This window comes from Saccoglossus kowalevskii, chromosome 20, assembly GCF_978046115.1.
Source record: "Saccoglossus kowalevskii chromosome 20, keSacKowa6.1, whole genome shotgun sequence".
Taxonomy (NCBI): domain Eukaryota; kingdom Metazoa; phylum Hemichordata; class Enteropneusta; family Harrimaniidae; genus Saccoglossus; species Saccoglossus kowalevskii.
In genome coordinates this window covers 27,009,230-27,026,328 of record NC_140660.1, presented here as the reverse complement: position 1 = coordinate 27,026,328, position 17,099 = coordinate 27,009,230, and the positions used below count along the sequence as shown (strand labels likewise).

The 17,099-nt window shown below is 37.8% G+C and overlaps 1 protein-coding gene across 1 annotated transcript; it reads right to left on the bottom strand.

Moving 5' to 3' along the window:
• Positions 1 to 8,965: 8,965 nt before the first annotated feature.
• On the bottom strand, positions 8,966 to 14,470 carry LOC146730186 (uncharacterized). Its single transcript, XM_085494630.1, has 4 exons — positions 14,277 to 14,470; positions 12,968 to 13,147; positions 12,112 to 12,211; positions 8,966 to 9,620 (listed from the first exon to the last, which is right to left on the bottom strand). The coding sequence occupies exons 1-4, from the start codon at positions 14,344 to 14,346 to the stop codon at positions 9,470 to 9,472; spliced, it is 501 nt and encodes a 166-aa protein (XP_085350756.1). The 5' UTR covers positions 14,347 to 14,470; the 3' UTR covers positions 8,966 to 9,469.
• Positions 14,471 to 17,099: the final 2,629 nt, after the last annotated feature.

The following is a 17,099-nucleotide window of genomic DNA, read 5'->3' as shown; positions in this document are numbered from 1 at the left end:
AGCTACTATAAAATCGGCAATTGAGGATGTTCATCTTCATTCTGCAGATTTGTACTAGGCATCTCTAAGCACACATAATAGCAATCCATGGTGAATTGATACTTGGTTGACATATTCATTTGACTTATGTAGGGCAGTATTTGTCTTATTCTGGGCAGTATTTGACCTATGTAGGGCAGTATTTGATATATGTAGGGCAGTATTTGACTTATGTAGGGCAGTATTTGATTTATGTAGGGCAGTATTTGACTTATGTAGGGCAGTATTTGTCCTATGTAGGGCAGTATTTGAGTTATGTATAGCAGTATTTGTCTTATTCTGGGCAGTATTTGACCTATGTAGGGCAGTATTTGATATATGTAGGGCAGTATTTGACTTATGTAGGGCAGTATTTGATTTATGTAGGGCAGTATTTGACTTATGTAGGGCAGTATTTGTCCTATGTAGGGCAGTATTTGAGTTATGTATAGCATTATTTGACTTATGTAGGACAGTATTTGACCTATGTAGGGTAGTATATGACTTATGTAGGGCAGTATTTGACTTATGTAGGGCAGTATTTGTCTTATTCTGGGCAGTATTTGACCTATGTATGGCAGTATTTGATATATGTAGGGCAGTATTTGACTTATGTAGGGCAGTATTTTTCCTATGTAGGGCAGTATTTCATTTGTGTAGGGCAGTATTTGACTTATGTAGGGCAGTATTTGTCCTATGTAGGGTAGTATATGACTTATGTAGGACAGTATTTGACTTATGTAGGACAGTATTTCATTTATGTAGTGCAGTATATGACTTATGTAGGGCAGTATTTGACTTATGTAGGGCAGTATTTGTCTTATTCTGGGCAGTATTTGACCTATGTAGGGCAGTATTTGATATATGTAGAGCAGTATTTGACTTATGTAGGGCAGTATTTTTCCTATGTAGGGCAGTATTTGATTTATGTGGGGCAGTATTTGACTTATGTAGGGCAGTATTTGTCCTATGTAAGGCAGTATTTGAGTTATATATAACATTATTTGACTTATGTAGGGCAGTATTTGACCTATGTAGGGTAGTATATGACTTATGTAGGACAGTATTTGACGTATGTAGGGCAGTATTTGACTTATGTAGGGCAGTATTTGACCTATGTAGGGTAGTATTTGTCCTATGTAAGGCAGTATTTGAGTTATATATAGCATTATTTGACTTATGTAGGGCAGTATTTGACCTATGTAGGGTAGTATATGACTTATGTAGGACAGTATTTGACTCATGTAGGGCAGTATTTGACTTATGTAGGGCAGTATTTGACCTATGTAGGGTAGTATATGATTTATGTAGGACAGTATTTGACCTATGTAGGGTAGTATTTGACTTATGTACGACAGTATTTGACTTATGTAGGGCAGTATTTGACTTATGTAGGGCAGTATTTGACTTATGTAGGGCAGTATTTGACTTATGTAGGGCAGTATTTGACTTATGTAGGGCAGTACTAGTTTTATTTGGGAAGCGTAGCACCAAGTGACGTCATTATACATTATACTGGAAATGTATAATTAAAATGCAAACATATCGTTTCTAATAATGCCACATACTAGCCACGTGTCGCAATGCATGATGGTGGGAGTGTCCAAGTGTAACACCACCTACCATCATCGTCAGAAATCAGGAATCCATATAGAGTGATATACAAGAGAACTGGTGATGGTTGTGAACCATAACTGCCTCAGCACAAATGCTGCTGTGTAATACCAGGGAATGTAAAGGGAAATGTATTGTAGTGTTACCTCTGTGTAATTTACAATATATCTGCATTAACCTTCACTATTAAGGACAATATGGGAGTAGAAGCAAGGCTACGCAAATTTGGCGAAATAGTAGTTAGTTAGAATTACCAGACATTGTGGGATATAATGAAGTGGCCTATTAACCCATGAAACATACTCGCACATATCCATACATGTCTTATTGTGTGGGACAAAGCTGTCATGTACACGATCATAATAACTGGAAATGGTTTCACAACAGAAAACAAGTGTTATTGCTGTAAATAATTATGAACAATAAAAACTGAAATTTAGAAAAACTATGAACAAAAAAAATGAAAGTCTGTGCTTTTCTGCACAGTTACCAGGAAATTATTAACCGAACCATAACATTTATAGAAAGCACAGCGCTGAGATTCACTTCGAGTATATCAGAAATATAATCTTACAATTGCATACGAGTCATCAAAACGTACGGTTTGGTGACACAATTCAAATTTTGTATAGTTCAATATGCATACAACCACCCATATACTAGTACATTTTGACAATAAACCCCTCTTTCACATTGTGCAAATACAAACAAGACATTAAACCTTCTTGACATTAACATGTAAGGGTTGTATAAACCCGAATGAAAAGTCTTGAGTCACGGCGAATACTTCTATCGAGTCGCCTATTTAAAAACCGCTTCAACTATCCAAGGCCAGTCAATAATGTGCGGGGTCATTAATTAAATAATATTAATTGTATTAACACTTACACATTCCCCGGAGGGATTGGCAATGGCTACAAATGTTTAAGAAAGAATAAAAGGTTAAAAAAATTAAATAAATAATATAAAATAAAAACATACACAAAACTAAGCTAATACATTACTGTGACAGAGAAAGAAAATATTAAGACTAAATTATTATACAATAAAAAGATAGAAAATACGCAAAACTTAACTGGAAAAGGAAATCACTGGGGTTGCTGTCTTATTTCAAAACACTTCTTTAGGTACCTTTCTACAGGGAGTGTTAGACCACTGTTGTTTAGCAAGGCTATGAATTGTGTCTTTTGGTTTTTGACATTTCTATCGGGGGTATAAATTTTGCATGACATCATTAGGTGATACTAGTCTTCTACTTGATTCTGATCACAAAGGTTACATAATCTATTAGCAAGGGGTATTCCGTTGTGTCTGTCAGTCTCAGTTTTCAAGTTATGGTCACTGAGGCGGAATTATTTAAATTTTCGCGAATCTCAATATTTTGCAGGGTAACAAGGTAGGTTTCAAAAGCAAAATTGTTTGTTTTTTTAATTCTCTGTGTGTTCTTAATTTATTTATATTTCATTTTGGTTTGATTGATTGTCGTTTTGTAATTCACTTTTCCAAGTTTATGTAAATGATGTTTGTATATTTTTATTATTTTGTCCTAATTGCCTTGCTGTTAGAATTTCATTGTTGTCAACCAGGTTAGACTGGTTGATGTTATTCAAAAGGGAGTCTACCATTTACTATTAATTTCTTAATATTAATAATTTACTATTAAATTCGAAAACATTGTAATGTTATTACTTCTACACCAGGTAACACCAATTAAAACCAACATCGATTTAGAATTACTGTGGCCAATGACATTGAAATTTGCTCTTCCATAAAGCAGCAGTTTCCCTTTTTTAATAATCAAAACTACCCTTGATACCCTGGAGAAGTATGTCCATTGTTTCACAACAACGACTGTCCTAAAAGATTTTCGTCTTCTCAATTTTTCAAGATAAACGTCCCAGGGTTGTTTTGTTTACTAGAAGGAAATGTCCTTTAATTTCCATTGCACAAAAAAGCAGCAAATACTCTTACTGAAGCACAGAATTGGCATGAATTATTTCCCCGGCCATTCACGCAAACTGCAAATCAAGACTTTTACCGCATCCATAGTTGTTGACAGCCGATGGATGATGATGGATGTATTGTGACGTATTTTGACCCCCGGATTCTGACCTTGCATTCTTGCCACATTTTACTGCCCTTTCATACCCGTTCAATTTCCTTTTATTATTTCATCCAGATTCCATGATATTTTATATTTAAAACCAACCTTTATTTCACAGTCACTCAAGTTTTCACTTTTCTAAAATTATCTTACTGATTGATCAAAAGACTTTTCACTCCCATCATGCAATCTCCCATAGTACTTCCGCAGACACAGCGACGATTGCCAACATATCTACAAATAACCTCGCTCTCAGGACTCGTTTTCATAGTTCATGCATCATCCCCACCATGTCAGGGACAAATGTGACGTGGGTCATTGATTATAGTTGCGGGGACATTGTAACATGTTATGGTTCTCGTAAAAACAGGAGCCAATATACAACAAAGCAGAACCGTGACATCAACTGGTGTCAAATCGATATATATATAGTCGAGATACAAGGAAAAACTAAATAAATAAATAAAGTCAAAAAGAGTGCGTGGGGGTATGTTAACGTGAACTTCCACTTCGCGGTTCTCGTCTCAATTATTGAAGCGCGGTTGTTATCACGCAGCGCGTGTTCGAATTCCATGTAAACAAACAGTGTATTTTACACACGTTGTGTACGTCGCTATGAGTCCCATGTCGAACAGGACGCGGCGTGACGACCACAACATTAAAGCGGGAGAGTCGTCACCTGCGCACGCGTGGGAATTGAGTCTCAAGCAACGATAACAACACACGCTAAAAACGCAAAGGATCATGGGTAGACGCTTGTTTATAAATAACGACACGCTATGGCCATCTGACGCATGCGTATGTGACGACTCCCCCGCTTTAAGTTAGAGATCTACAGTTTTAAGTACAACTTACAAATTCTCAGTCTGATTACATGCAAGTCGTATTACAGTTAGTAGTAGCACGGTTAGTAACCGTGGTAGTAGTTGGAGTCAGATGGAGGTAACATTCCGTGATAACGTTACAGTAACATAAACAACACAAGCGCCTTACAATGTTGCGTGTCAAGTATAGAGTAGGTTTATACGTTCCACTGTATGCTTCACTGGATTTGTTTTCTCTGCGTCTTGGAGTTGATTTCTCAAGGGGATCATTTAAAACACGAAGTTCTTACAGATCCGGTGGAATGTGCTGCATCGCTTGTGATTGTGATTTCTACCGGTAATCGACATACAACATAGATTGGTTTAAGTATGACAATCGTTGGCTTGTCCAAACACTAGTTGACATTCCGGTTAACACCAATGTCAACATTCTACATCGAAGCTAACTAGTGTGTCGATTGAACGATGTTATTAGCGATGTAAAACCTAATTGAACATGGAACCAATTGCAAAATTTAGTTTTCCTACATACTGTGATCACGTTAAAGTGAAGGGTCGTCACCTGCGCACGCGCGGGAATTGAGTTCCCAAGCGACGATGAAAATGCACGTTAAAAACACAAAGACTCATGGGTGGACATTTATTTGCAAACAACGACCCCCGCCTCTTAAATATAATCTTGTGGGACAATCTCTGACTGTCATCAGCAAAACCTGTCTGATCAGAACGGAATTACTGGGATTATAGTGACATTTGAACTCCATTTAATCACTTTATATTCTACATGAAAGAAAATAATACTTTGTCTCTAGGTGGATACGTAACGATTTACTAATTAGCATAACACCTGTAACTTGTTGACAACATTACGTGACACGTGATTACATTCTCATTGTCAATAATAGTCACATGTTTCTGTTTTTGTTGTTGTTGTTTTTTAAATCAACGCGTCGTTATTTTGAATTGAGACCAAATCCAAGCTAACCCATATACATGTCATTGCATTCACAAATATTCATACCGTGATAATATCATATCAAAATCCTAAAAAATATGAAAGTGCAATGCAAGATGTCCAATCAATAAAGCCCTTACTTACGAAAGCCTCATTACGAAATCGTCGTCCACAAATGTAAGCCCGTCGCTGATCAATGTTCGAATTTTGTTGGCGGATGGCTAAAAGTTACTCCCAACTAATAAAACGATTTTCTTACGATTAAAACAGTATATATATATATATATATATATATATATATATATATATATATATATATATTGTCACGTGTATATATATATAAATATATATATTATTTTTAATGATTTTATACTATATATTTTTCAAGCGTCGTACTCGTGTGCGGCCGCTGTCACGGTGCTTTCATTGTATTCAGTTTTCCTAGCACATACTCGTACACAAACACGTGAAAGACACGATGTTTTCAAAGACATGATGTACTAGTATTCTCTCAGATTGTAAAAGTATAATTGCTATTCTCCAATAATACCACCACCAGACATTGAAAACACATAAACCATTAGTGACGTCACGAGTTGTACAATTACTTGTTTCTTGTCTCCGTTAAAAGCATTCCAGTACATGTTCATTACATCCTCGCCCAAACTTAAAAACTTTCTCCACCCAGAAATACTAAGTAGATATGTACGGATCCCAAATCAACAAAAGGGCGCAGCATGTGAACAAAATAACGGACTTAGGTTTTACCGTGAACTTTGCGGGGATGGTAAAATAGTAGGACTGTTTGTTAAAGATTTGCCTTCTGTCCTGTGTGGCAATTTATTCCCCCCGAATGGCTTCATTCTGATTATCTAGGTACGAAATAATATTTCAATGTGATTGGGGGGGTTCTATCAAAGCCAGTCCATTAAGAGAAATCAAAAGCGGCGGCACGAAATTTGTGCATGGAGGGCGAGATCTGCTCAGCATCCTTACCTTACTAGTTAGAGGGTTCTTGGGTATCCTCCCGGGGGGGGGGAATTGAAATCTAGACCCTCTGAAACGCTATTTCATGTATTTTGAGGGGCAAATTTCAGCTTGATTTTTGGAGACGACGCCGCTAAGACGACAATTGGGAGAACAGCCTTGCTGATAATGGGAAATAAAAGCAGTATCTTCACTAAGAGAGAATGAACTGTTTCCCTCAAGAAAAGCGAATACATGCATGAGTCAGATCGACCCCATTAAGTCTTGCGTGTCTTGCGATACATTCTGTAGAAAGGAAGGGCGTTGGCATGGAAAGCGAATGCTCTATTGATCGACACAATACCCACCCTCTACTGAAATTGATGTTGTTTCAGGCGAACTTGCAGACTGTCGACAGTCCTCGGGCCTAATGTAATTGTGTATCCCAGACATCCAAAGACGTTTGAATGGAAAATGCATAGCATTTCACACGAGGGACTTTATACCCGATTCCCACTAACGGCACTCCATATTTCCTTCCCGGCGTTCGTAATTTATACACGCCTATTAAGTTTATACATAATATTTACTAATAATAATAGATTAATATTAGGTATGACCGACTGTCGATAGTCTAGCGAACTTGTTAAAACACTTTTTATAGATGGAAACAACTTTGTTAAGTCTTGAAGTAAGACGCTCCTTGTCAGAGATTCCTCAGGTATACTTGAAACCGTGTGGTAATGGTTTTTATATTTTCTCGGTAAACGAGGCTTCACTTCCCTTGCCTCTACGTTATTTAAGGTAGATGCCTACTCATGATTTCAAAAACCCAGAATTTATTCATTTTTTAATATATTGTACTTCCGGGCAATATTAGAATATTGACTCTGAAAAAAATGTGGGTTACCAGGTTAATTTTCGAGAAAATCATGGTTGTATTTTAGTGGATAGCGGCCATCTTGGCAGTATTAGAGTGCTTTTACCATAGGTTCCTATGGCAGAGATATTACGCCATATCTCAAATTGTAGGCTGGTGACATAGGCTGCAAAAATAATATATTGTTAATGGCCTTTTTTTTGTTTTCCAGAATTTTTTCAAAAATCTGGGTTTTAAAAAGTGTTGAAAAATGCAATTTTTGTTTAACATTGCGCTCTATGGAATTGTTCTAAAAATAGCTATTTTTGAAAGAAATTTAGAACAAGTTTCTCAAAATACGTCACTGTAACACACAATAGAATGCTATTTCAAAGTGCCATGAGACAATAGCTCCATGATTTTACATAATAAACCAATGAACATTGTCATGTGATTTGTGACCAAATTTCTCAACAAATATGGGGTTGAGTTACTGAGTCTGTTGGATTTCTAAAGACCGTCGCGTTTGTGTACGTTTTGCGCACGTGTGCGTGCACAGTGACTGGTTGTCGAAGATGAAAGGGCGTCGTCTTGGTGACTGTTGCTATTAAATATGCGTTCATGTCGATAACAACTTATGAGCAAGGTGTGCTGAGCAGATCACGAGATAATGCTAGTCAGTGACATCTACTATTGTCTTACTCTTATTTTAAAGGTAATTATTGAATTGAATTTTGAGTTGGGACTGTGTATATTCGGCCCGGGGAGGGAGCACTTGATACATAGCTGGATAGGGAGGTGCCCGCGAGTGCTCAAAAGTGTGACCATTTTTATACCTGGATAGTGGCAAAATCTATACCCATAATTATACCAAAGTACCATTTCTGTCAACACTGTTTATTCCAAATAAAACAGTTACCGTATTTGCTCTATTAGAAGAGCATCTCCAATAGAAGCACATGTAAGTCTACAGTTGCATTGTATATTGATTTATTAAAATATATATTACGGCCGGATCCATAAGTATACCAAATCGGGAAAATATTACCGATATTTATACCTATTTTGACCAGAAATAAGACCGATACCTAAAATCTAAAAAATAGACCCATTCCAGGGGCACGTCCCCATTAGGCAAGTTATATGTATTGCCCCCCCCCTCCGGATATTCGGTACTATATGGGTTTCGCTGGTGCGACTGACGTAGCAAGTTTATGAGACCCGGTGTCAAGAAGTCGCTATGGCATGTGCGTCTTTTACACTACGATTGCATTATTCCATGTTCATTCAGATTTGAAGATCCAACATTTCGATTGGTTGATGAAATTAGATGTGGCGAGCCTCAGCCAATCAACGATCGGGACTGACTGGTCGCAATATCCAATGAAGTTTAACACTCTGATTTCACCACATGTTAGTTTGTCGGAGTGCGCCCTCCCAATATTCCCTATTCGTAGCTAGAGTGTAATGATCACTAAAATACAATTGTTGATTGGAAAAAGCGCAACTCCAAAAAATAAAATATATATTATAATAATTGTGTGTGTAACCGTATGAGTAATGAAACAACGAACGATCCGACAAATTGATGACGTAGTGGGACAGAAACGAGACAGAGCAACATATATTGATATAAAGTGTTATTTATTTTTAATAATTGTACATGTACAATTATTTGAAAGGCAATATTAACCAGATTATAAGCGGGGAATGGGCATACGGGAGATTACACGTCCTATCAAAGAACGTTATTGCATTAGCGTGGTAATAATATAAAGACAACTTTGCGTGGGTGAAATAAACCCAACCCAACCAAACATCCATGCATCCTGGGCAAATATTGAACGCGTCCTGTTACAACTTAACTGCAAGTATTCTGGGGCGGCGCGTACAACTGCTACACAGTAAGAAAACAACCCAGGTGTAACAGTGTTTACAAATACCAACCCCGTACGTTTTAAACGGTTTCCATATCGGTTGTTCGTTCTCTTAAATTATATTGACAGATGTGACCCTATCCACCATTGTTCGATGCAGGTTAAGTCGGGCTTAATGCTCTCTCATGCGGTACGTTAAAAAACAACAATAATTGTACAGCCACGTGACTAGATATTCACTCCCGGTTGTTTTCAAATAACAGCAGATTTCGTATTTTCCATTCCATCGTCGTCAGAGTCCAAGTCAACTTGTATTCCGAAATCTCGGCATAAATCTGGATTGGTGGTACCATCATCTATGTAGTATTCCCCCTCCACGTTACATAGGAGGGCGTTCTTACGTCTGATGAGATGAGAAAGAAAAATGTCTCTTATTAGATATTGTATTATTCACTGGGTTTTAACTTTTAGCTATTATTTTATTAAAATTTTCTGTGAATGCGCATGGTTACATTGCTATGCACAACAGTCGTCGTAGAGGGCACCATTGTAGTCGTGCGGAGCATCTTCGCCAGCCAAGGACCATTTATTCAGCCGAAGTCTCAACATTATGAATGAAGAGTTTTAGTGAAACCCTGCGATTCGGACGATGAATTTTGGATAACTGTGGCACTTTAATGCTTTTATAATAAATGGTGTTGCGTTGTTATGCGAAAATTACAACGATTACGTTATGTGGTTGGAGGGTTTGAATATGTCGTACGTGAATTAAAGCCAGAGAGTCGTAACCTACGCATGCGTCCGGTGGCCATGGCGTGCCATTGTTTACAAACAAGCGTCTACCCATGAGCCTTTGAGTTCTTAGCGTGTGTTGTTCTCATTGCTTGGAACTCAATTCCCGCGCATGTGCAGGTGACGACCCTCTCGCTTTAAATGAAAGAAATATCATGGTGGGTAGTGGTCTTATTAGCCGATATATAATTGGATATCGGGGGACGAAGGCGACGAGTGACTAATATAAACAAATGTTACACGTCAAATCTGAGCTCCATTTGTGGATGAGTACATTCCGTGAATTACTAAGCGAAACATCAAAGTGGTGACATTAAAAAATAAAAGTAATTGGTATTTCTACATCTTGATGGTACGTCCCTCAGCGGGCCACGTATTAAAGCGAGGGGTCGTCACTTGTGCACGGGCGGGAATTAAGTCCCAAGCGACAAAATCAACGCATACGCAAAAAACGCGTAGGGTAGACGCCATCTGACGCACGTGCAGGTGACGACTCCAAGGAGGGGTTCTCTGAATAAAATATGGTACGCAAGCTGAATTTTAAAAAACGCGTAAAAGTGATGCTATTTGGGTATTTGACGCGTATATGGGTGTACCGGATATAACTTAGAATATAGTAATAAAGTGTGAAAAAAGAAATCTCATGAATTCATGTTACCTCAACTTGTGAACAATATGATTTTAGTATGTATATAGGGTATCTATTTTAAGTTTCTGTATATTTTTAAAAGATCGGTTGGTTCGTATCTAAGCAACGCGCTGGAATACCATAAATACCGTGAAAACGACGAAATTGTGTGTATTACCGTGCGAAATGAGACTATGCAGGTAAGCATGGTTTGTTATGTGTTTCAACTGCTGTGTGGTTGTTCAGCATAGAATAAATACCAGTATATCCTCGGGGCGGAGCTACGTCAAACGATGTTCCACGTTGCTAAGATGCGCACCACTGTACCATGCATTTCTATGGGCTCTGCGCGCGCTGCTGTGGAACGCCGGTCGAGGAGCCGGTGAAAATAGCTAAATTCGTAAAACCAACACAAACTCAAGTTTGAAGTAATCCCGAACAACCAAATTTATATATGTTACACACGTAGGGGTAATCGTGTTACACAGTTCTGGGGAATCTCAACAACCATCGCAAAGTACCGTTTTCTGAGAGTTTTCGGCCTTTGTTCTCACCGTGATGGTTGCCAGGCGGTGAAAATGCCCGGATGTCCCCCCCCCCCGAGAATAGTCAATCACTCAAACGTGTTCTTAATGACGGGCGCCCTCAGACATAGTAGGCGGGTACTATAAAAACGTCTTTTTAAAAAAGCCAACAAGGTATTTTAGCCCCTTTAGCTAACATAAAATATATTCTCACAATGTGATTCGTTGTATTTTGCTAAATTAGGATTTTGTTAATTCATGCATTGAGTTAAATTTGCCAAAATTGCATGCAACATTTTTACATTCTTTCTTATAGCACATCCAGGTCAAGTGAGATGTCACCACGGAGGGCGCTATCGCAAGACGTTCCATGCAATTACAATGCAAAATTCCTGTTCAGTATCTTGTATTTATTCTTGCATATTCTCACATTCTCTATGGGTGATTATTGCGTACAACAGTGATTATTGCGTGCAACAGTGATTATTGCGTACAACAGTGATTATTGCGTACAACAGTGATTATTGCGTACAACAGTGATTATTGCGTACAACAGTGATTATTGCGTACAACAGTGATTATCGCGTACAACAGTGATTATTGCGTACAACAGTGATTATTGCGTGCAACAGTGATTATTGCGTGCAACAGTGATTATTGCGTGCAACAGTGATTATTGCGTGCAACAGTGATTATTGCGTACAACAGTGATTATTGCGTACAACAGTGATTATTGCGTACAACAGTGATTGTTGCGTACAACAGTGATTATTGCGTACAACAGTGATTATCGCGTACAACAGTGATTATGGCGTACAACAGTGATTATTGCGTACAACAGTGATTATTGCGTACAACAGTGATTATTGCGTACAACAGTGATTATTGCGTACAACAGTGATTATGGCGTACAACAGTGATTATTGCGTACAACAGTGATTATTGCGTACCTTGTTTGTCTGTCATCGTATTGTTTATACGTGTACGCCGATATAAGTACAGCAAACACCAGCACCATTAGTATAACTCCACACAACAGATATATTGTATCTGAAAAACAAAACATGAGAAACTATAATTTGGCATGGTGTCGACAGTGTTTATTTATTCTTGAAAACTGACCTTTCGCTGTTATTTACGGTACATAAGCAGACATTTTTCGCCCAACTCATTAATGAGATGGCAAAATGCTAAATTGAAATTTGTACAATTATTAAAAAATAACCTGCACTGTTTCACAAGCTCTGTAACAGACAATCGAGTAGAAAAAATTCGCGATTTATTAAGTTTGTATTTTGTACATGGCATTGATGGCTGTATTTTGCATCTCGTGGCGCTTTGCTTTGACGTCTATCCTCTGGCCAGATAATGTTTTTCGACCAATCAGAATGCTTCATTGCAGGACCTTATATAATTAAATGTCCTGTTTCTGTCAACTTATTGTTCTCATAAATTGTCCTAGGAATTTAATATCAGTCGATCACGTGACATCAAAGATGAACCACTTTTTAAGCTTTACTTAAACCCCACAAACAATAAACATACGTTCGTGTAATAGTAGTGGGTCCTTCGTTGTAATGTAATTAAATACTAAATGAACGTACTTTATATTTCTCGCGGTATTTCAAAAGATGTTCTACGCATGACGCAGTTTTTGCGTGATGTCACGTGAGTGTTTTATAAGCCATAAAAGTATATCATACACATATATGACAGGTATTTTCTGTATTTTGCCTCGAGTGTTTAGACCCCTTAACGCACTAAAATTCGTAAACGCAAACTTTGGGAATAGAAAATATAATATACCTGTTTCGGTCGCTATTTCAGCCATGTCTGTTGCATTCACTGTGCGCCATTCTGTTACGAATGTTGTGTCATTTATGGTTTCACTGCCACTAGATGGCGCTGGTGTACCGGTGGTATTATATTCCAGTGCCGTGACTATTACTGTTTCCAACGTTTGCTGGTCAGTTCTTGTTGTTTCCGCTGTGATTAAAACATAATTCATACATCACATTCAGTATTTAAATCATTCAAATGTACATTAAAATTTATGAATATGAATATTTATGGTCGCATAAAAACAAACATGCAGCCTCTCGGCTGAGAATGTTCCGCACATTTCAATTAAATAACTGAAGATATCATAAAAATGAACAAATCTGAGAGAGGTATAATACCTGAGGTACATATATGATTTGCTATTTTCAACAAGAAGCCGAAAATATAACGTTTTACCAAAAATATTCATCATTTGTTAGAAAATTGGAGATATTATCACGAAATGAACAATCTAAGAGAGGTCTGCCTTAGGTATATATACACCAAGTATCAAAGCAATAAAGCTTGTAGTTGTCAAGAAGAAGTCGAAAAAGTAAAAAGTTGACACGGACGACGGTCGACGACGGACTATCACTCATATGATACGCTCCGTTCGACAAAGTCGATAGCAGGACAAAAAATGAAAAGCCCGGGAAGTGTTAGTGCCGTTACAAATACAGAGTAATCACTGACCTCGTCATACAATGGGACATTGGAATTATTGTGAATAGAACGCATTTCACCCAATTATGCTGGTAGTAGTCGACCGCCCTCTAACAAAACGCCATATCCTACTAGTAATGTACCCATATTCACTTGGAACTACTTTTTGCTAACAATTCAGTAAAAATAAACTTCATACAAAACAGCCAAAACGACTTTTCAGCGAACATAATGTCATAGTACTATATAGTCCAGTGACTTTGCGGAGAACGATCGCATCGTCTAGACAATACAGAAATAAAATGATACATACCTTCGGGTCGAATCCAGTACACACTGAATTCGAATGCAAATCTAAGTACGCGTTAGCTGGAACAATTACAGTCTCTTGTTAGTTTGTATTAAAGTCTTGTTCAATATAATATATTATGAGATTTATTCGCGGTAACTCGGCTTTGCCATTTATACACTCACATTATATTGTATTATATTGAAACGAACTCCAGAAACAAACAAGAGACTGTATGCAAGCCTGGCTAACTGGCGGTTACAGCATAGAACACAACGACATTGAAATAACCCGCACCTATCCGTGTAAAACGAAAAGCCAAGGGCGATGGCTTTACAGTACCTGTTGAGTTAGATATCACCACGGACACCAATGAGCAAAATACGATTGAGAAGACGACACCCGACTTCATTATTGCTGCCAGTCACGATTTAGCAGCCTAAATATCCATTATTTGGGGGAAAACCGGCAAACTCGATCGATGATGTCTGTCAACTAGGTCAGGCACAGCCCATAAACATTCGTCTCAATCTGTGTTAACCATTGATATGTAAATCACTTTCTAGAGCAAAGAATGTTGACCTCGGGGTCACGACAAAACCCCAGTGAATAATAAACAGGGCACAGAAGTGAATAATTTAGCTCCATGAGTGAATGCATTAATTATTCACTGGTATTTAATTTCGCCGATAATTAAAAATTCGTTAATTAAATCTACGTGGACATGTAAAATAACCATCAACTCAGTGTTCCCCTGCCAAGTTCGTGAACTTAAACCTCAGTGCAATTGCTTAAAACATCGAGTAGGGTGACATTATTAAACTCAGGAAAAAATACATGATATTTACAATATAGGTTAGGATATGGAAATGAAACGTATTTTTTTTAAATTATATTAAAACTATTTTCGTATCCATAGTATGTGGCCTGGAATATAGAACTCTGAATAGGTTTGATATAATCAAAATGTACACTTTAAAAGAACTTATAATATGCAAGACATCAATAAACAAAAACAGTTTATATGAACTATGTAGATATGAAAATAATGGCACAAGTATTCATAAGAAAGTTGTTGTTGAAATGGTGCTGATGTAAATGAACAACAAACTGTACAAATGACAAACACCGAAATTTAAAGCGGGAGGGTCGTCACCTGCGCACGCGCGGGAATTGAGTCCCAAGCAACACACGCTTAAAACGCAAAGGCTCATGGGTAGACGCTTGATTGTGAACAATGACATGGCCATCTGACACATGCGCAGGTGACGACACCCCCGCTTTAAAGCGAACCTAAATGCGGCCTTAATTTATAGTTGTGTATATTCTAAACTGTATTCGAAATAATATTGCAGTGGTTTAATTTTGTTTTAATTATAACTGTAGCTTGGATAGGCATTTGAAGTGCTTGCAATTAAACACCATGGAGGCCATTCATGGAGGGCAATAAATAACGAACGAACATATTTAACATCCGGGTACTTTTGAAAGCTATGACGTTTTAGTATCTGATCGTATTCGTATACGCCATTGTACATAGCCGTTCATGCTGCCAAGCATTGTGTACTACTAGTATAAACTCAACTTTTATATGCACAATGTGCTTTTTAAAACTTTGGTTAGAGCCTTATGCGTTTGAACCACAGTATTATGAGAGTGGAGGCCCAATTGCGTTAAAGTACCGTACTTCCCCGATCGTAAGCCCTTCCCGAGTATGAAGCCGATCCCTCTATTTTTACGAGGTATTTATCGAGTTGAGAGCATTCACGATTATAAGCCCAGAGTGTTTTTACTGGGCGTCGACGATATTCTTTAAAATATGCGTGTAAAATGTGTGTTTCATTTCATAATAATCGTAATTGGCATGGTAGTTTGGTTCGTGCTTTTAGTTTTATGAGAAAACTCTCATTAATTTCAGAGTGCATGACGAACGTACACAACTTACGTGGTTCGCATCTTTCTATTCTGTCATTTACTCAGGATGAGCCCCGATGTTGCAATAATGGAGTAATCCATATTTCTTTGAGTAGTAGCTTTCGAAAAGCCAAAAATGTGATCGTCAAGACGTGTACCTGGTTATTGGGCATGGTTTACTTTGAGACTATCATGAAAGGCCTAGGGTTTGAACGTTGTGACATGTTGGCGACCGTGAAAGGTGTTTAAATTCTTCCTCCACACTAAGTTTACCCACGGTTACTATTAACTGCCGTTTACTTAGTACTTTTCGGAAATTGTGAATCGCCAGTTTTTAGGGAAAAATTATCGTTTTTTCGTTGCAATCAGTCCGACAGATCATATTTTAAGATTGCGGTAATTCACTTCCGCGTTGCGTTAAAAAATCATCCTCAGTAATTGGAAAATGTCATCATTACGACACATCATTTTGATTGATTAATGAAATACATGATCTGTTAGGTCAAAGGAAGTTGTTTCAGGTCAAATCGTGCTGAAAAACCTCATGGTGAAAAATTGCTTTGCGTCGAGAGTTTGCGTACTACGATCGAAAACATATCAAAACGAAGATAATGACTGACTGTTTCCCCACAGACCCTACCCATTATTTAACCGTAAATTCAGACGGTATGTAAATCGTATTGAAATAAAATGTGCGTGTTTTTTTATGAACATGTTTGTTTTTTCATTGTAAGTGTCGTGGAAATCAATGACGCATTTTTTTTTCAAAAATAATTATTATTTTCCCGCGCCCGGCGTGGTGAACGAATATTTTTTTTGGATAATTTTTCTTTGTTGGCAAGATGGTTACAGTGTTTAACCCCAAAACAAAATCATTTTTTCTGAGTTGGTCCTCAAGTATAAGCTCATCCCTTATTTTTCTCATACGTGTTCATGCCTCCGGGCTTATGATCAGGGAAGTACGGTATATACTGTGAAGATTCAGATCAGTCCAGTGTGAGGGATGAGAGTATATTGTCGACGATGCCCCTTGTTCGGATGAAAGTTTTATTTCAAATTACACGGAAGTCTGTGAACAATCTGCTTGGTGTACCTGTGACACTTGTCTCATGATTTGCCAGTGCAGCCCCGTGAATACATGGACGAAAATGTTTCCACCACCACCCTACGAACTCAAGATTGCATACTCCAGCATCCAGACTTTGAAATAATTTGCACGCACAGTGCAGTACTGGAAACGGCATTTATTCG